General features: G+C 38.6%; 1 protein-coding gene across 1 annotated transcript; it reads left to right on the top strand.

Annotated features, from left to right (window-relative positions):
* The first annotated feature begins 13,523 nt into the window (after positions 1-13,523).
* On the top strand, positions 13,524-21,843 carry ccnq (cyclin Q). The gene is made up of 5 exons (XM_029507446.1): positions 13,524-13,924; positions 15,009-15,192; positions 16,956-17,088; positions 18,362-18,580; positions 21,546-21,843. The coding sequence occupies exons 1-5, from the start codon at positions 13,777-13,779 to the stop codon at positions 21,633-21,635; spliced, it is 774 nt and encodes a 257-aa protein (XP_029363306.1). The 5' UTR covers positions 13,524-13,776; the 3' UTR covers positions 21,636-21,843.
* The last annotated feature ends 266 nt before the right edge of the window (positions 21,844-22,109 follow it).

Below are 22,109 nucleotides of genomic sequence, written 5' to 3'. Positions count from 1 at the left end.
ATACAGTACAAACGCTAAATCAGATGAAAGAAGGAAACAGACGTAGTTTAAGATCAGTTCAACGACGATGGCCTAATCTGCCATACAATCCATGTAACAGTCCCCATAATGGAGAAAGAACCACAACTGAACTTTATGTCTGTTACAATGCAAGTAAGTTTGTTAGCACTGTATACATACCCCGGAATTCATTTAAACTGGGGGGATATGCAGCAGATCAGTGGAAAGGATATATATTTTACCTAGACTCACAACAAGATAAAAATGAGAAAAGAGATAGAGCTTACCAGCATGTTGGAGGGAACAGATGGGGCCAAGTGTTTGCATATAGTGGAAGCAGATGGTCACATGGTTCATACGGGTACCATCCACGTGCACAGAACGTGACTAAACGATTACAACTTGATGTAGATAATGATCAGATGATTTTGAAGTTTAATACCACCGCAGTGCCTTTACAAGATAATAGTGAAGATCATGCTACACAGGCCCCATGTCATGTTTTAAGCCTTTGTGTATATAGACAGTCTGCTAAGGACCCCTGTATACATTTGAGTCTCTGCCCTAATATGACCAGCCCTGCTGAAGCAGGACAAACGGAACAGAAAAATGACATCATAGGAGGCCTCACGACTGGCCCCAAAGGTGCTGTTAACATACAAATTGTTAACCATGATGGTGAGATAAAAAGTTGATGAATGGTTCCAAGTTATAACAGGTATTACAGGACAAAGCAACAACTGGTTACTTATGGTAGAACAAGCTGTAAATACGACTAAAGGTGATTGTGTAGTGTGTATGGGTCCTAGGCCGATATTACAAATAATACCTGCAACAATGGATAAAAAAATTGTGTTATGGAAGTAATGAACAAAACAAATCCGAACATCACTTGTGCGAAGTGGGATTTTGTGTTTCCAGTCACTATATCAGGAAAAGAGAAAGCTACATTTTCCAAAAGAGTTGCATTTGGGAACTTTACTTGTATATTTATAACAGGAGGAACTATGACTGGTAATTTCAATCGGTGTACCTCGAGGTGTTTCAGATGAAGACAAATTAGTAGATCGGGTGGCAGCAGGATTTGAGTCATTTTTGTGTTGGTGGTGTACAATTAATAAAAATGCAGACAGGATCAACTACATCCACTACAATGTTCAAAAGTTAGGTAATTGGACACAGAGCGGTTTCGAGGCGGTACATGGACAGTTGTCTACAACTTCTCTAATGGCATTCCAGAACAGGATAGCCCTGGACATGTTGTTGGCTGAGAGAGGAGGTGTGTGTGCTATGTTCAGAGAGCAGTGTTGCACGTTCATCCCCAACAACACAGCTGCTGATGGCAGCCTTACTAAGGCCATAGAGGGACTCCGAGCTCTCAATGGCAAGATGAAAGAACACTCTGGGGTTGACACCTCAATGTGGGATTCCTGGATGGATGTCTTTGGAAAATATAAAGCTCTAGTGTCCTCTGTTTTGGTCTCTATAGCAGTGTTTGCTGCAATTTTAACTTTGTGTGGATGTTGTTGTGTACCCTGCTTGCATTCTTTTATTAACCGTCTAATTACTACAGCAATTTCACCTATGGAAGATAAAGTGGCTCAAATGTATCCCTTACTGGATAGTAATTCTCAAACTGACGAGGAGAGTAGTGGAGAAGAAGACCCTATTAAAAATGTACTGGATTTGTTCTCAGGTTAAAAAGATTATAAATGTTAAAGACACTACCTCCAAGTGTAAACTTACTTCTGCTCATAAAAATTATCTCGCAGTTGAAAATCTTAATGAAGTGACTGAGCAGAGTGATATGAAAAGTTGAGCAAGAATGTGATAAACAGGAGGGAAATGTTAGAATAAATGTATATAAAGTGATTATCACAGTGCTGCTCAACTTTTACTGACCCTGCAAGAATGCAGAAACCTGTGTTTTTATTAGCAGGAGCAGAGGTCATACCTCCGAAGAAGAAGCAACGACCTTCGAAGAAGATTTATGAAGAAAGGGAGGATGTTGAAGCGAGATTACTTCGTTCATAAACTAACCCTCAATGTGTTTGAGTTTCTTGTGACTTGTAACTTGAATATAAATCATTCACTACTTGCAGCTGTGTATTCTCACCTTTAGAGCTGCAAGATTTTGTAACTAGGGACCACCCTAAGGAAATAAAAAGGGGGAGAACAGAAGAGATACTCCAGAGCGGGTAGAGAGTGTCACTGAGCACATCTCTGTCTGTTCTCCTTGCAAGTAAAATGAGCACTTATGTCCTTTGTCTTTCTTCCCTATGTGTTTAATAATGTTCTAGGTGGCTTAAACCTGACACAATGTGGGCCAGCTCCTCATCAATAATGGGTCTCCAGTTAGAGAGAGAATAAGATGCGGAGGGTTTGATTCCACTCAACTTTACTGAGGTTCAGTATCTGGTACAGTGGTGAATAGATTTTACAGGATTGTATACATCACTAATTCTTGAGAGTCGGGATAAAACATGTCCCAAATAGATTTATTTCTATCAAAAATAAAGAAATTAATAATGATTGACATACACATAAAGTCAGACCTAAAGGAATTGTTCATACTGATGTTATGTTTTAGCATAAATCAGATTCAAATCAGATTTATTTGTACAGCGCCAAATCATAACAATGTTACATCAAGGCACTTTACATATAGAGCAGGTCTATAGACCCAACAGATCCCCCGATGAGCAAGCACTTGGCAACAGTGGCAAGGAAAAACTTCCTTTAAGAGGCAGAAACCTCGAGCAGAACCAGGCTCAGGGGGGGCGGCCATCTGCCTTGACCGGTTGGGTTGAGAGTGGGAGAGAGAGAGAGAGAGAGTGAGACAGGCATTGGAGGGAGGGGGGTATAGGCAGGAACATGTTGCTGCATGAAGTTCATGGAGTTGAGCTGTAATACAGAATTCATGCTATATGGGACCAGCAGGTGTTGCAGGAACATGGGATGGCGATGAGTCACCACCTGCAGGATGAGGACAGGGAGAGAGAGGAGAGGAACTGGGAGAGACAGAGACTTTGGCAGAACATGGTTAGTAAATGCAGTATAAATACTTAGAACTGGGTGAAACTGTGTTTTTTAAGAAAGATGGTTCTTATCAACGCATGCAAGGGGGGAGGAAAGGAGAGCGAGCGAGACGGAGGGAGAGAGAGAGAGGGAGAGGGGGAGAGAGGGTAACAGGGAGAGACAGACAGAGAGAGAGAGAGAGAGAAACTCAGTCCTTCCCCAGCAGCCTCGGCCTACAGCAGCATAGCTAAAGAGTAGAGGACTTTAACTTTTTGACTATAAGCTCTGACATACAGGAAAGTTTTAAGCCTGGTCTTGAAAATTACTAAAGAGTCCGTTCCATAGAAGAGGAGCCTGATAACTGAACGATCTGCCTCCAGATTTACTCTTGGAGACTCTAGGAACCACAAGTAAACCTCCATCTAGAGAGCAGAGTGGCCTACTAGGACAGTAAAGAACTATGAGCTCTGAGATATGATGGAGCTTGACCATTAAGAGCTTTATATGTTAAAAGAAGGATTTTGAATTCTACTCTATATTTTACTGGCAGCCAATGAAGAGCAGCTAACACAGGAGAGATATGATCTCTTTTCCTAGTTCCTGTTACTATTCGTGCAGCAGCGTTCTGAATTAACTGAAGGCCTTTTAGAGATTTGTTTGGACATCCAGATAGTAATGAGTTACAGTAGTCCAACCTAGAAGTTACAAATGCATGGACTAGTTTTTCTGCATCATCCTGAGAAAGGATGTTTCTGATTTTCCTAATGTTTCTCAGATGGAAGAAAGCTGCCCGACTAACTTGTTTTATGTGAGGGACAAAGGACATGTCCTGGTCAAAAATTACTGCAAGGTTTCTTACAGTGGAGCTGGAAGCCAAAGTAATGCCGTCCAGACTGATGAGATGATTAGATAGTATTTTTCTGAGGTGCTTAGGACCGAGTACAATAACTTCTGTTTTGTCAGAGTTGAGAAGTAAAAAATTTCCAGTCACCCAGACGTTTATGTCTTCAAGACATGTCTGCAGTCTGACTATCTGACTGACTTCATTTGGCTTCATTGATAGGTACAGCTGAGTATCGTCTGCATAGCAGTGGAAGTTGAGGCTGTGTATCCTGATAATGTTGCCTAGAGGAAGCAGATAAAGCGTAAAGAAGATTGGTCCAAGTACCAAACCCTGCGGGACTCCATGACTGACTACAGTATATGAGGAGGAGCTGTTGTTAACATGAACAAACTGATGTTTATCTGATAAGTAGGATTTGAACCACCTTAGTGCAGTTCCTTTAATTCCAATTTCATGTTCCAGTCTCTGTAGTTTGATGACCGCAGTCTTAAATGCCTGAGGTACATACCCCAGAAATAAAGTCAGATTAATCAAATCTAGAATGAACGGCTCAATTAAATAAAAGATCTCTTCAAAGAGGCTAGTTGGTACTGGGTCTAATAGACAGGTTGACGGTCTGGATGATTAAACTATAGAAGCTAGCTCTGAGAGATTCAGAGGTGAGAATGATTCCAGATGTAAAAGAGGGCCGGAGAAAACTACAGTATCCAACATTGTTTTAGCAAAAGTACACACCGATTCCACATTAATTTTTGTGACTTCTGACTGGCGAAGTCGGGTGTCGTTACTGCCGACGTGAATAACAATATTAGCATATTTACGTTTACCCTTAGCCAGCATTTTCAGATAAGACTGGATGTCGCCTGCTCCGGCCCCCGGGATACACTTCACTATGGCCGCCGGTGTCACTAACTTCACGTTCCTCAGAATAGAATCACCAATCACTAGAGTCGGCTTTTCAGCAGGTGTGTCGCTGAGAGGGGAGAACCTGTGAACCTGTGAACAAACGTGAACTGGTCGGTGGTGAACCGGGGGCTGCTGCCTACGACTATGCCTCTTGTCTCGGACAGTCACCCAGCCGCCCTGACTAGATCCCGGCTGCTTGGGAGCCACTGGGGGAGAGAAAACTATCTTAGCTGCCGTATGAGCTCGTCTAGGTCGGCCCGCACTGGCTACGGGGGGGGGGGGGGGGGGGGGGGCTAGCTACACTAGCATAAGTTGGGCTAGCTAAAGTGTGGAGCCGGTATTCTAACTCATTAATTAAAACTCATTTCTACCATCATCCTACATCTATGACAAGAGGTGCTATCATGAAAGGAGGCAGAAGAATAACTACACATGAGGCACAGAGAACAGGAGAGGAGAGGAGGAGGAGAAGGAGGAACAGAGAGCGGAGACAGAGAGCTAGAGGACATTGCTAATCAGGTAGTTTGATTAGCGGAGGAGCAGAACCGATTATAACCTTTGGAGAAAGGGGAGATATTGACTTTTAAACCTAGTGTTGGTGTGAAAGTTATTTGCTGTCGGATTAATCAAGTGAATTAGGAAATAATAGCAGAAGAACAGTGGAAACAACACACGAGATGACAGAGCACAGCAGAGAGCACAACCACCAGTGACCGGAAATGACGCAACATGCATAGATAATTACTTTTTTGTTTAAATGTATGACCAGTGGTTAAGCACCCCATGTTATTTCTCTTGTCCTCAACAAGAGGTCACAGTATTCACCAGCCCCAAAAAACTTTCAAAAACCTCTACAATTGTAAAAACCTTTATATCAAATGAAATATAATGGTTATAAATGTATAAAACAATGCATGGCATGAAAATCTATCAATAATTTCCATAGAAATGTGCCTATCAAAGTTGTGTCCTCTGTTTCTGTCAACAGAGTCAGATTTTTCATAAACCTCATTAAGGAACCCTTTTCATTCTCCTTGCTGTGGTGAATGCAGCAGTACCACACATGGTCTAGTAAGTTTGACATTTTTTTATGTTTTAGATGAAAAAGGTCAGTTTTCCAATGGTCACTGCTGGACTATGTCAACACCATCTCTCTGTGATTATCCTTTTTTTTTAACCATAGTGGGATCAATTAAATGAAAGCATTTTATTGAGATTACGGAGACAGCTAGCAATATCCAAAAAACTAGTTAGCTAGCTGCAGTGATTTTTTTCTGCAGAGGGAAAAACATGACATTTCGTCAACTCTGTCAGCGTCAACCCCGTCAGGTTTTATGTCTGATGGAGTTTATCTATTATATTTTATTGCATATTAGAGTAACTAAAGTAACGAAATACTATTACTAATGCATCAGAAACACGAAAAGAGTCTTGTTGGGCTATTATTATTACTATATAATTATATACTTTTAGTGTCTCTGACAGAGTTGACACCAATCAAGTCAAATCAAGTCTTTAAGGTAAGCATGTGAATTTGTTAAAAATGTTTTTTAACCTCCAGCCTAACTAGCTTAAGTAGCACAGATCTTTATCTACATGAATATATAACACTAATCAATATAGTGTAAATTTTCAAAAAACGTTTTTCTGAAAGTGTTTTGTCCCGACTCTCAAGAATCTTTGACATGAATGGTATCTGTAAATAATAAACCAACAAAATAGACAATAGTGAGCCCACACAACAGTAAAACTGACATAAAGCCACATAAACTGTCAAATTAGCCTGAATTAGCCGTAGCATGTTATATTCATGAGGCAGCATTAGCATAACTTCTTGAAAACAGTCATATGAAAACGAATTAATGGCTCAAGTCTACAAAATAAATATTAATGCGGACACAGACTCTCTCCATAACACAATAATGTAACTTAAGTACATCATATGATTAGTAAACACACTCACAACTGCTCATTCACACATGTGCCGTTCACTCCTTTGACAAGCTAGTTTCAGCGTGTGGAGTTGTGAAGGATATGGTTATGATATGGATTTGAAAATTTGGTTTACGTTAAAAACCTAATGTTGGCTTGACGTCTAATTATAGTAAGGCAACTGACTAAATGTTGGATGATGGTTGCTTGCCAGCTTTACATAATTAGCTATCTAATGTGTGGCGTTGCAACCCATATCCAACCAAGGACCAACGTTAATACAACTCAGCTGGGAATGCGCCGACAATCCATCAAGCGCAGCGGCATTGTCTCTTACCAAAGTCGCATTTTGACAGATTTTTGAGTGCAGTGTACCACATGAAATTGGTTGGAGGTCAGTAAGCACAACAAGACTACATAAGACAATTATATTGTGAAAAATACAGTAATTTTACCCTGTGTTTGAATAAAAACTGCCTTGTGCCCTTATTTACTTACACCCAGTAGGTCATATTCAGCATGTTTTGCCTCAAAACTAAACCCTCTCACAACAATAATTGGTGTGTCTGAACAAAGCAGACACTATGTGAAAACAGTATGAGCTTTTCAAAATGATCATACAAAAAGATAATGAAGGAGGTATTAACAAAAACAATGAATATGAGAATGCATGTAAAAAGCCACTGCATATAAAAACAATAGAAAATTTATTTGGGCAGCAATTATTCTTTTAGAAACATATTAAATAAAATACAGTCTGTAGTTTTGTGTGTGTTCCTGTAACAGACTGTGGGCCTAGTCTACTTATTGCCAATACCTTGGAGGCTCTCTGTGGTTTTGCTGCAGCTATGTAGCTGAGGTTTTCCACTATGATGTGGCTCAAAGCCCCAGGACATCAGCCGCTTGAGAGCCTCCACTGAGTAGGGAGTCTGTAGGGTTGATTTGGTGAAGCGGAATGCGAACCGGTAGATTCCAGGTCCCAATACAGTCTCTCACACAAGAAGGAGGAGAGCCACTCACTTACAAAGGAAAAAAAATCTTTAACCACTCCTGGGAGCAGATGTCCTCTACCACTGGCAATGAGGGTGGTGTGATCCTCCTGCACAGTGGGTCTGCGCAGATATGTGGATACACACAATGAGTTTAAACCATATCACTTATTAAATATTAAGATGGCAATGCTAGTATGGAAGCATATATCAAATGATAGTTTAAAAACGTGAAAATGAAATTTTCCAAAGCTTTTAATTTTCACATACTAATATGAAATTCCTATGATTATATTAATATAAGAAGTGGAAAAGTTGTAACAAACAATTTAACTGGATTTTATTTGAAAATGAGAACAACATTTAACACTTAATTTATTTTTAAAGACTTGACTAGATACAAGTAGACAGGTAGACAGCACCTCATGTCTTTACTTGTGTAAGGTTTAAAAATTAAGTTAATTCATACATTTTGTCATTATATGTTAGGCTATTAAATAAATACAAAGAATAAAGAGCACAAGTGATATGTTTTCATAGCTTTCTTATTATTTGAGTCACAGATACTTTGGATGTATTGTTCCGTTTCCTTTTGAAATGCCACAAAACAGGGGTTTGAATGACTAAATTTAGCTTTGTGTATGTGGTCTTTCCCTAATATTATTATTAAGTTTATGACATACAGTTCTTTTTCTTTTTTATTTTTGACATCATGGGCACCCAAAAGTGTATTGCTCCAATCTGAAGATAAGTCTGAGTCAGTCTTCATTGTGATGTAATGCAGTACTTCTTTCCAGAAGGTGGCAGTGGAGTGACAATTCCAGAACAGGTGCATCACAATTTCAGGCTAAGACTTTCACAGAGAACAGTTCACACATAAATCTTTCTTAAATTTCAACAAATACTGTTAGACAGGGTAGTATCTATGAAGTTTGTAATACAATTTACTTTCACTTAATTTGTAATGAAGTATTTGTATGGGAGGTTCAATATATGGACCCAGTTCAATCCATTTACAATATTAGACCAGTACTGAACAGCAAATGGGGTAGTGGTGATATCTGTTTAAAACAATTATCTGATGAGATCATTCTTATTTTTTGTTTTGACAGAGAAACACATATGCTCCACTGGTGTTAATGTAGGGTCTAATGGAGGACAAACTGGTTTTCCAGCACCGATTCATAGAGTTAGGATAACAGAAGGAACGGCATCCATTACAGCTGCTGTCTTTTGGGGTAACAGGAATACCATATGTTTGAAAGAAGTCAGTGTAATTTAGCAGATTTCCATCATTGAGTAGCTGGTAACTAAAATTATGTTATTATCAAACCAGGACTTAAGAAATAGAGATTTGTTTTTGTATTAGATGTCTTGATTATTCCAAATAAAGCATCTATCTATGTATACAGATGTTGCACTTATAGATTAAGGACCATGCCACCAGCATTTGCTTATGAAATTAGAATTAGGGGATGTTTTTCTGTTTTATAATTACATAAAAGTACATATTCAAAGCCTCCACTGGTAGAAAAATATATATTTGGGTAAAAGGTTCCAAGTGGATGTAGGATTATGTAGGAACTTCTTCATGCAGTTAATTTTAAAGGTATTGTTGAGGGTAGTGAAGTCAAAAAAGTTTAGACCACCAGAATCATGGGTGTTCATAATAACAGATATTTTCACATAATACATCTTGTTTTTCCATATGAAATTAAATAATAACAATGGCACTACAGATCTGTTTTCGACAGACAGGGGAATAGCTGCATAAGCAAGATGGGACAACCCTGCTTTTGTTAGTATAATTCGTCCTTTTAGGGATACATCTCTTTGAAGCCATTGGTTCATTGTTTTCCTTGTCTTGTCCACACTGGAAGAAAAGTCTGCAAATATACAGTACAATGTACATTGCTAATGTGAATGAATTTTTCATAATATTTTTGTACAGGTGTTTTAACTGTATTTTTTAAGGACACATTGCATTGTGGGAGCAAGAAGAGCCATTAAGTCAAAAGAAGCAGAGGCCATCAACGGATATTTATCCCACTAAAGTTTCATCTTCGGAGTTGGGAAAGCCTAAACATGCAAAGCATAAACATGATTAAGAAAAATGTGTGAAGGAAGCCAAACTGAAATGTTGTAACTGTGGCGGAGAACATAGTACTGCATTTGGTTGGTTATGCAGTCCAGATAAAGGCAAAAGAGGTTCATAAATACAAAGTAATCATAAAATATGCAGAAGCATTAAAGAGAATTAATGATGAAATACTGAGATCAGAAACTTATAAGTAAGCAAAGGGCGGAGGAAGCAGACCAGATGACGACCCTCTACCTCAGAGAACAAGTAAGCCAAGGATGCAGCAAGAAGGCAGAACAACTACAGCAACATTAATACAACAGATTAAATGCCAACATAAATGTAAGGTAAAAGAAGACTCGCTAGTGGTAAATCAAATTAAGTTCATATCATGCATGTGTAAAATTATTAGTGTGGCTACCAGGCAGGAGAGAAAAAGCGACAGGATTAAAACAGTGGTGAATGCAGCAGAAGATATACATGAAATGCTGAAAGTAAACACTGATGGAAGATCTCAGGGTAATGATTAATATTATTCATATGGATCCAAGCTAATTCAATTTAAATGGATGGTAATATAGAAGAATGTGTAACTGAAGTGAATAAGTTCATTTTGAAGGCGGCATCAAAGAGCGTACCTATTAGCGGAATAACTGGAAGAAGGAAAGTTGTGCCATGGTGGAATGAGGAATGCATCAAAGCGTTCAGAGAACACTACAATGCATTAAGAGTATTGAGGAGAAACATGAATCAAGAGCATTTAGTAGACTACCAAAGAAAAAAAGCTCAGACTCATACAGTTATCAAGACTCCTAAAAACAATGCATGGAGGGAAAAATGACTGGAAAAAGAAAGCACAATAATATTTCAACATTAGAGGAACAAGAAGTAATTGCTATTACAGATAAAGAAAAGGCAAATAGGTTGGGTAAATATTTTGACAGTACACACAGTGGAAATTACTTAGATGATCTTCATAAAAAGAGAAAAGAGGAAGCGCTAAATATTAACCATGATAGAATTAAGAAAAAGGAAGATGACAACTCAACCCTTGATGCTGAGATAACAATGAGTGAATTAAAAATAACATGGCACAGAACTGGAAACAGAGCTACAGTACAGGATCAACCGTTATGTTCAAGTAAACTTCCTGATAAACCTCTAAGTGTCATTCTGAACCTTTTTTTAATAAGATTTGGAGAGAGGGCTTGCGGCCAAAAAGTTGGAAGAGTGCACTCATCTCACCTTTTAGTAAAGTAAAGATCAAAAGGTCCCTGGAAACTACAGACCAATTGCTTTAACATCTATGTAAACTGATGGAAAAGATATTGGTCCGAAAGGCTTAATCATGTCTTAGAACAGAGAGGATTTATAGCTTCCTATCAGAATAGATTTAGGAAAGGAAGATCTGCTATGCATGCTATTTCTAGGGTAAGTAATGAAAAAGAAAAAACATTTAAGATGAAAGAATCAATGGTGATTTTATTTTTTGCTATACAAAAAGCATATGACTATGTAGAAGGAAGGGCTGCTAATTCAAATGAACAGAATGGGCATCGGTGGAAGGTTCTTCAATTGGTTGCTAGATTTTCTGTCAGATCGAAAGCTCAGAGTTAAAGTGGAGCAGCCTTGTCTGATGAATTTGATAGAGCTAACGGAATCCCTCAAGGGAGTGTCATTAGTCCAGTGCTATTTAATATTATGATCAATGGTATTTTTATGAATTTAGATAGAAGGATACAATCTTCACTTTATGCAGATGAAGGAGCTATATGGACCAGGGGGAGAGACCAGAAAAGCATGTTAAGAAAGATTAAGGATGCTATTTTAAATTGGGGTTTCAAACTATCTACCAGTAAGTCATTCTATATGTACCTCACTAGGAGGAGGGAAGTAAAAGAACAGAGGCTTCTATTATATGGGGAAACAAAAAAAGTAAAGGAATTTGGGTATTTGTGAATTTGGCTGGATGAAAGGTGTACATGGAAGAGACATATTGAAAAACTAGCAACAAAATGTAAAAAAGTAGTTAACCTAATGAGAGCCGGATCTAGGTTTCATTGAGGGGCAGATAAACAGACACTACTAGATGTATATAAAGCATTAATGAGATCAGCAATTGATTATGGGTGTTTTGTCTATGGGACAGCAGCTAAATCACACCTAAATAAAATCAATTGTGTACAAAACAAAGCTCTGAGACTTTGTATCGGTGCAGTGAGGTCAACTCCAAGGAATGCTGTGCTTATTGAATTGGGAAAAACCAATCTAGAACTCAGAAGGGATAAACTTGCATTAACTTTCATCTAAGAGGATGTGAGAATGAAAATGATACTAAAAACATCATAAAAAATGTTGGGAGTATAATTTTTTCAAAGGAAATGGTTTTGGATGGAAAATAAAAACTAAATCAGAAGAATATGACATTAAAGACATACATTTTAATTCCCCCACACCCATAAGTAATATGGCTCTTTCTTAAAACTAACATTGATTTTAGTATTATGGAACTAAAGAAACATTGGATTGACAATGAAATAGGATACTGTGCAAACCAGTATATAAGGAACCAATTCTATAACTACTTACAGATACTTACTGATGGCTCAAAAGACCAGAAAGATCACATAAGAACAGAAGTCTACATCCCTCCTTTCCAACAAATAGAATTACAGACAAGTTATCAGTTTATACAGCTGAGATGATGGTGATGATTTTGGGTCTGCAGTGGATAGAAGAAGTAAGACCTGACAGAGTAGTCCTGTGTGTAGACCGCTGCAGTGCTTCAGAGTATACAAAGCTTGAAATCAATCAGGGAAAACATATTGTTTGAAATTTTACAATGTTTATTTAGAATTCAGAGAATGGAAATAGTGGTAGAATTTTGTTGGGCGCCTGCACAAATAGGACTAAAGGGTAATGAATATGCAGATAGGACAGCAAAAAGAGCACTAAATATGGGACAAACAATAAACATCAAATTTGGAAAAGGAGAAGGTAAAGTGCAAATTAAAAAGGACGTATTGGAACAATGTCAGAAAAAGTGGGATGAGGACAGTAAGGGCAGAAGATGTTCAAACACAGAGTACTAAATGAAGAAACAGAAGAGAGGAGGTAGTGCTATCCAGACTGAGGTTTGATCACACTGACTGATAAGACACTCTTTCTATTGGGAAAAGTAAATTCACAAAGAATTAAGTTACAACAAAGGGTGGGAGAGTTGGGATTTGGAAGGAATACAAAGGAACTAGTGGGTGGATAGGGTGAGGGAAATTCAGAGGGAGGTATTAAAATTCTTTGTAAACACCGGATTGACAGAATTTAGTAGGTGATAGAACCTCCTTCTTTTGATCGAATTGCTGTAAACTGAATCCCGTTCTACATACGGTACGGTAGGTGGCGGTATGCACCTAAAACTTGGTATTGCAATCCGCCAATAAGCGCAAAGAAGAAGAACAGGTGCTGGTAGGGTTGCCAAGTCTGTAATTTTTCCGTCAAATTGGGCTACTTTTTAAGTGTTGCCGCTGGTAACAAATTTTGCCCGCGGGTTGGGCTTGGGCATCCATATGACGGAAAATTAATATGAATAAAGATTCATATTTTGAATGACTAATGTTTGTACCCAAATCCTGTCAAACTGACTCAGGGCCAGATCAGCATATAAACTACCCACATATGTCACCTATGGGTGGGTGGGTTTTGGGCTGCTTTTGTCTCACAGACCTGGCAACCTCATATGTTTCATGTTCGCAACAGAGCGAATTGCAGCTAATTTCGGACGTGCGGCAAATCCAACCATTCCATCGCTGCTGTTCCCTTTTTTGTAAGACATGACAAAACGTAACTCTGTCTTAACGCAGTTTTGCAGCTGCTTTGTGTCAGTTTAGTTTGAGTCCCGGTTAAACTCTCCGATCGACAGTCGTGTCACTCGCTATTTTCCTCTCGGCTATCGTACCCATGCTTTCTTTATAAAAGAGGACATTTGACAGTCTCGCTGATGTTCCCTGATGGAGGGTCCGTCCTCTCGTGTACCTTCCACCCAACATGGAGGTCTGTGGCCGTCGGGCGGGAGAGACTTGTGCGAGGAAACCGAGTCGGATCCTGCCCGGGACATGAAGACACACTTTCGAGTCTGTCGTTTCATCATGGAAACGGGTAAGCCACAGTAAGCTCTGTGTGTTTCTGGAAAAGAAAGATAATTACCAAATGCTATTATGCTTGATGGGGGAAAACGTTTTAATTATGCGATTTTTTTTTCTACTTGTGACTAAACCTTGACTATCTATCACACTCAGCAACCGAAACTAGTAAGCAAAACTTTTGGCTTTTAGCAGGTTTGAATCAACAGATCAGAGAACTTGGTCTCTTAAAATGTTGTTTTCATTTATTGTGGAATCATTATTATTCATCATGTTTTATTTTTAAAGCTCGGTCATGTCCAAGTACAAAAGCTTCAACAGGAGCACTGTTGCCGGAGGACAGGTCAAGTCCCACCCACTTTTTAATATCATTAGTTTGGACACCCCACTTTTACCGTTTCGATAATCACCACATCAGTCTGTCCACTCAGTGTTTCATTATCAAATCTATTCCACTTATATATTGAGTTAAAACCCGAATCAATCAAAACAAAGAGTTTAGGATATTTATGAACTTAGTCTAATTAAAGAAATAAAAACCGCTCACACTTCTAGTTTACTGATTGTATTCTGGCTCTGAATTAGTCAAATCAATTTCCTGAATTTTAGCTTTTTAATATCTTCAAATGTGTGATATTGGGCACCGCCTTTTGATGTAGTAAAAAATGTACCCATAATTTTTCTTGGAGTATAGTCAAAGGGTTAGGGATGACCCTTCCACCCCCATTAGATTGTCCACATTATTGAATAGTAAGAATAAATATAACTTTAATATACATTCACCTGTTTAACTGAAATAAATCAAGATTATCATGCACAGACTGATAGAAAACACAAGTGTTTGAACAAGGTACACTCCCAACAAAAATAGGCAGCTTTTTTTATTCACAATTGCGCAATCATGGGGATACATAATCAGTGTTTGAATTTTTCATACAAGAATCATTGAGGAGTATTTCATTGCTTCCTTTTTCCTGACAAAGAAAAATATACCCACAGAATATTAAACATACTAAACAAATTAATCAACAGTATAATACTTTACTGAGTTTTTTTTTAATGGTGAAAACGTCAACTCTTGCTCACTCCATTTTTTTCAGGGGTGAAGTTGGGCATGCGCTCGGTGCCCGTGGCCACAGCGTGTGTATTGTACCATCATTTCTTTGAACGTGTCAATATACATGCATATGAACCCTACCTGGTGGCCATGAGCTGTGTGTACCTGGCAGGCAAAGTGGAGGAGCAACACATCAGAACCCGAGACATCATTAACGTAAGCCACAGGTAACGTGCTTCAGAAAGGGTGTTTCTTGCAGCATCTGCTGTGAAATGCCAGATATTGCTTTTGTATCAAGGTTCAAGGTCAAAACTAAATTTCATTCCTTACAGGTACATCACAAAAGGTATGGAAGAGTATTAGGGCCAGGCAGGAGGAAAATATTTGAGGAAGATTATTATTATTTTTTTTTCTTTCCCCCCATTATGCACTTAGATAAAATGTCGAAACGTCGAGATTAAGTAAGTACAATTTTGTGAATAACGTTGAAATGTCTCCCCTAGTCTATCAAATCCAGTTAGGAGAGTAACTGACAGCTATGCATGCAGCATCTGTAACTACATCCTTGGAGTGTTATATTCATGTACATTATGAAAAATAAATCTTCCTCTTCTCAAATATTTTTTTCTTCTGCCTGGCCATAATATCCCTCTGTACAAAAAGTGCCTGTAGTAGAGTGTCTCTTGAAAGTGCTTACAGCAATTCACAGTAATATATGTAATTTAAAAATAATGTTAAGGAAAGTAAACCATATAGAAAAGAATAGATAAAGGAAAAATACTGATAAATAAAAACATGAGTCACAAAAAAACTAGTTTAATTTAAAGTTGCTCGAGAGAGATCCATATGGATATATGGTAGCAGCAGAGAAACATTTCATTGGGGCATTGGAACAAATGTGGTTTTCAAGTGTGAGTCTGCTGCATGTAAATTGTACAGTAGGTTTTAAGTATGCCGATCACCTCACTTTGTATGAATTTTAAATTGGATAAAATAGTCATTTTTGTGAAAACGTGTTTCAAGATTTTTTTTTTTAGATGGGTTTAAAAAAGCTGTAAAAGTGTCAAAACCTCTATTTCAGATCTTTCAAAAGTCTTTTTTGGCAGCAGTTCCAGCTTTCAGTTTTCTTGGTTAAGCCTCCACCCACTGCTCACTGCTCACTGCTCTGATCATTGTGTTTGGACTTGAGAGCATGGAGATGGCTCATTTCGTGTCTGACCGAGACCAGAGACCCTTTGTCTTTTCAGTCTATGTCTGAAAAGGTCTCCTAAAACTCTGAAGAATGACTTTTGGGTTCTTGTCTGGGCGGCCAAGAGCAAACCTCTTACATTTTGCTCAGACTAAAGCTATTGTTCTCCTGGAAAATGGTTTTGTTCGACACCTTTGTCCTGGTTCCCACATAGAGCAGCTGTTGGTGACAGTGGGGATTAATATGTTTGCGCCAGTGAGTAGTTATTGATTAAATTTAAATCAAACTGGTAGCTTTATAGTTGCTAATGCTGCAATAATTTGAGAACCTTTGGTCTTGGGATTATTGAGCAAAACAGGGCAACTTTAATAAATCAATAATTAATAACAATTTATACAAACTTTTATATTCTCCAACTATATTAATAGTACAACATCAATGTTCACAATCATCTCTTTATTGCTCTCTCAAAAAGACAGACACATATATTTGATTGTCGCACAAGCACACAAACACACACATACAAGCCATTCACTCACTCAGTCCCCATATCTTCCTCTATCCGTATACACATTCACAGGGATGTGTGTCACACTTGTTTTTTGTTGTGGAAAGTCACTAGGAAAGGTTAAAGCAAAGAATAGACAAAATAAGTTATTTGAAAATATTAACTTTGACTCTGGGGAACTTAAGATGATTTTGCACATTACTGTTATGTTTCTGCAGAGCAGTCACCTCAAATGCTCTCTACCCTGTTTTGCTTCCCACTCTTTGTCTCCTTCTTCTGCTCTGTTCTCTCAGGTATTTCAACAGTGGCAGCCCTCCTTTAGAATGTGACAAGGAGTTCTGGGACCTTAGGGACAGCGTTGTGCAGTGTGAGCTCCTCATTCTCCGACAGCTCAACTTTCACGTCTCCTTTGAGAGCCCCCACAAGGTGAGGACTGTTTGTACACATGCGTGTCTCCCTGTCCCTGCTGTTTACTGTTAAGCCTTCTTGTCGGTCTCTGTTACTGTCTGATCTTGTCATGGTTGTCCCAGTGTGTTTGGGTACAGATGTCTAGTCTTTGATCAAAGAGGTGACCTCAAATATTAGCTCAAAACATTTCGTCACCTTCCCTGATCTGATCTGAGCTTTTAGCTATTTTCCCCAATATATTATTTTCAACATCCAACAATCATCAACTTCGCACAAAAATTAGAAAACACAATTACATTATATCAGTGCTTCTCAAACAGTGGAGGGGGTGCAGTGGGATGCGGGGGATGGGGGTGGGGTCGTCCGTAACCCCGCGGAACATGCTTTTGTTGCCGTACTAGAATAAAGCGTGATATATATTCCTTGCGTTTTTTGTTTTCTTTAATGAGAATACAATGTAATACAGAAGTGTACTTATAACAATTTTATAGACAAATTACACTATTTATAGTCGCGGCAGAGAGTGGGGGGGCGCGAAGTATTTTCTTCTTTCTGGGGGGGGGTGTAACAGAAAATACTTGCACTGCATTAAATGGTTAATTAATTGCAGCTGCATATATACCGAATTTTGCGGGCCATGATAAAACATTTATAAAGCAAAGCACAGTACGTACTGGTATTACAAAAAGAGGCGGAGGTAAGTGTGCTGCGTACTGTTCTCTGATTGGTTTATCGTGGCCAGCGATAGCAAACACCTGAAGTTAGTCTGACGTTGGAACAACGTTGTATCCCAACATTTGATCATAATTGGAATATAATATGGATTTGAAAATTGTATTTACGTTAAAAACCTAACGTTGGCTTAATGTCTAACTATAGTAAGGTAACATTGACTAAATATTGGATGATGGTTGGTTCCCAAGATTAGGGTTAACAACAACAACAACAATTCATACATGGAGCACACCAGATTATAAGGCGCACTGCCGATTTTAAGTGTGCCTTATAGTGCGAAAAATACGGTAATTTCATACCATCTTCATGAAGATCCATCATTTTGTGTACCTGTAATGCTCTATAACCTAAATCCCACTTCTTTACCCATTTGTCTTCTTTGCATGACCCTTGGAATCACTGGTCCAGAAAGGGTAAATTGCTGATGAGATGAAGGTTAATTAGACAGACATTTCCTCATCTGTAATTGACACATCGTTCTTCCACACATTATTCATTTTCTAAACTGCAATTTGATTCAGATGTAAAAATATGTTTCTCTGTCCCTTTTCCTCAGTATTTACTCCACTACCTGCTCTCTGTAAGGGCCCTGTTGAACCGCCATGCCTGGTCTCGAACCCCTGTTGCTGAGACTTCCTGGGCATTGCTTCGAGACTGTTACCATGGAACCATGTGCATCCACCACAAACCCCAACACATTGCTATTGCGACGCTGTACCTCGCTTTAAACAGCTACGGAGTGGAGCTTCCTGTCGGGGAGAGACAGTGGTGGCAGGTGTGTGTTTGTGTTCCTCATAACATCAAGAGTCTTGTTACATAGCCAGCACAAGCATGAACAACTCTTTATTACCAGTCTATAAGAAATCTTATAAATTAAGCACCAAACTCATTTCCTTTACTTGTTAGCAACTGTCTCTGGTGGTGGAAGGCAACATTTTAACCCTAACCCTTGTTTCTCTTTTTTGTTGTTGTTGTATTGTAAGTTAGTATTGTAACCATCTTGCTGTTCTCTGGCCACAGGTATTATAACCTATTTTCTTGTAAAAACAACAAAAACTATTTAGCAATAGCAAAACTTGTTAAACTACAAGTGGCTGCCATCCACCGACTACAATCTCATTGTGCAGCTAAACTCAGAAGCTAAACAAGTTATAGCTTCAGACAGAGGAAATGGTCAGTGCTGTACTTTCCAGTACTTTCAATTAATGAATACTAAAGTCAGTGCAGGTTGGGCAGATGTTGCTTTGTTGCTTTCCACACTCAAATGGGAGGAAAAGAAAAAAGATCCTGATCTGCATCTCAGGGTGCTGAGGAAAATTTTACACCGAAGCATCACAGATTGTTTGCTGAGTCAGTCCACGGCTTTGTATCTTTGTGTCAATGGTTCCCCAAATGAACAGCCTGAGATTTTGAGCTCTGTCTCTGACTTGAAAAATATTGTTGCTATGTTTATTTAGGTGCGGGGGGAGCGTTTAGTTGTACTACATAGTTATGTATACTAAAGATATTATCTAACATTTGATTGAAACAAAGTGTATTGGTTGAAAACAGGACAGTGAAAGTCATTTTAAAGGAGTGGGAGGGGATCAGTTATACAAGTTGAACCTTGAACAGATTTAACATGTATACCTCTCTGAGCACCAAACAGATTGTTGATGGCTCTCATGGCGGTGTTTTAGTTGTACAGTTGAAGTTCTTGATGCGCTCTCAGTGCTGTCATCACTGTGATTTGTAGCTTTAGCATCATCAGTAGGCAGTTCCAAAATTTTGAGATAAACCCGCAAACAGCACAGACAGTCACGGAGTAGCACGAGAACATTCAGCAGTGGCACATCCTGACATGCTCCCCCAAATAATGTACATAAAAATGGATGTAAAAAAGTGAAGGCAATGCAGAAAAGAGACCTGCTTTTGATCTAAGGACCATCATATAACACCAAATAGCAACAGATGTTATCTCAAGGCAGTTTCTATGTAGAGCCATTTTGATATTGGCCATCTTGGCTAGGGTCATCCTGATTCACCATTTTGTGCTCCACACTCCGACACACTCACACGTAGAGACAATGACCGCTATTCAGTTACACATACACACTTCAACACGCACGCGCGCACAGACACACACATACACTTGCCCTCTAGTTCCCTCTGTCGTAATCTTGATGGATATGGTATTTATTTGTTAATTAAAGATGGTTTCACTCTTTGTTCCTCAGGAACATTGAAGGCTTATATATGTTTTTGTTAAATATTGACATTTGAAGTGGTTGACTTGTGTCTTTATTGTGGATCTTGCAATAATTGCTTGTTGACTGGGATTGGTGCTCAAAATCACAACTTTGCCCTTTTGCTACTAGGCTACCTGGCTCCTCCTTAGTTAAGCCAAGGACCCCTTTTTGAGACTATAGAGACCTGATTAGCCTTAGTCCCTGATTCCAGGGTGGTGCCCTGTGTTAAATTTGAATTGTTCTGGCTCATCATAGCTCTCTCTTTGTGAGCACAAAATTCCTGGCTCATTTTATAAGTTGTGTCAGAACAATGGTTTAGAGTCTTGAGAGTGAAATAATTCAACAATTTCCCTGACGGAGACCTCCCAAGGGATTAATAAAGTCTATCTTATCTTATCTTAAATAGTTTTCTTCAAAAACTGCTCACAAAATATGCACTGTCCTTCATCCAAGACGAACATCAGCATTCTTGGAGTTTCATGATATTTCCTCTACCATACAAAGCAGGGATGAAGTTCAATGATGGTGTACAGTGGCTTTTTACCCAAACAATTACATTTTTGTCATCAGTCAACAAATAATTTTCCACACAGCGTTACGGAGGGGTCAAGGTCTTCTTTGGCATACTTCAGGAACACACCCATGTTTTTTTGTTTGTTTGTTTGTTTTGGAGAGCAGCAGCTTTCTCGGTGGTGTCATACCATGGACAATTTGTTTAATGTTTTGCATATAATAGAGTCATAAACAGAGACGATATTTATTGAAATGCTTTTCTCAATTATTTTGATGTCACTATGGGGTTCTTTACCTCAGTAAAAAGTCTTTGTTGTGTCTTTTGGTGTTGTCTTTGCAGAGAAGTAGCCACAGAACTAAATCATTTCCATCTATAGACTGTTTTTCTAACCTTAGACTGTTGATATCTAAATTCTTTGAGATTGCTTTCTACCGCTTTACAGCTTTATGCTAATCTTAAAAAAAAGTTCTTGATGTATATCGCAGAATCCAAATTTTAGTGTTTCATAGGTTAAAGTAGAGCTAGTCCCTCAATCCAGTTAGCTTTTATTTTAAGTCATTTGACAAGTGGTCCACTTAAATTTTCGAACATCAACTGTGAATGTTGAATGATGCATAAAAAAAGAAATACATAACGGGAGTTTCAGTTTTTCCTGTACATGCAAAATAATCCTAGTTTAGTGTTGTAAAATTGTACAATCTGATTGACATGACCAGAAAACATAGCTTCAGTCTGATGTTCCCTGGTTATTAGGGGTATGTCAGAAGCAGGAGCTCTACAGTTGTAATTACAGTGACATCCCCAACCAACAAATTCAGCTCTATATGTCCCTTAAGGCATGCATCTCTCCAAAGTATTAATTTAAAGGTAGCTACTATTTTCTTCTTGTCTGAATGAGGTCTACAAATGAGGTCTATTATAGCTTTGATTTTCTGTCACTATGTGTGTGTTTATGTCTTTCTGTCTGTCTGTCTGTCTGTCTGCATGCATGAGTGTAGGTGTTGTGTGAGGACGTGACTGAAGCAGACATCGACACTGTGATCTCAGATCTCCTTCAGCTCTACGACATGGAGGCCAAGTGTATCTAACGGACTTGCCTACTGAACCGGTGCAGGGGAGACACATGGGAGCTGTTTTGTCTGTGTGCAATACTTGATTTTGTGTCATAGATACATGAATCTGTGTATTATTCTCTGCATGTGGGAGGTCAGGTGTTTCTGAAAGCGAATGTGTTGTGTTGCCCCAGTTAGTCTCTGAGCTGTGAAAAAAAAAAAAAATCCACCAGAACTATCGCCTCCTCCCACCATGGGGAGACATTGAGTGTCCTCACATTTCATCCATAAGAGTGTTTTAAGAACAAAATTCCTCTGTATGGATCAGAGTTTAACTCCTCCCTTACAAATTAACAATAATTCCAACAATTCAATAAAAATGCAGCAGGACTAGTAACATAATTTTGAGATCTGCTTCACTGATGCAACTCTTAATTCAGATAAATTAAAAAAAATTTAGTTGAGGTAAAGTTTTGTATAAGATCAGCATGCAGGACATTAGTGGATGTG

The sequence above is a fragment of the Echeneis naucrates genome, chromosome 7 (assembly GCF_900963305.1).
Source record: "Echeneis naucrates chromosome 7, fEcheNa1.1, whole genome shotgun sequence".
Lineage (NCBI taxonomy): Eukaryota > Metazoa > Chordata > Actinopteri > Carangiformes > Echeneidae > Echeneis > Echeneis naucrates.
The sequence above is the reverse complement of the archived record's forward strand: the minus strand, read 5'-3'. Positions and strand labels throughout refer to the sequence as shown.

Coding starts and splice junctions, on each gene's coding strand:
- ccnq (XM_029507446.1), top strand. CDS start 13,777: ATGGAGGGTCCGTCCTCTCGTGTACCTTCCACCCAACATGGAGGTCTG. Junction 15,193..16,955: donor ATCATTAACGTAAGCCACAG/GTAACGTGCTTC, acceptor CTGTTCTCTCAG/GTATTTCAACAGTGGCAGCC. Junction 18,581..21,545: donor GGGAGAGACAGTGGTGGCAG/GTGTGTGTTTGT, acceptor GCATGAGTGTAG/GTGTTGTGTGAGGACGTGAC.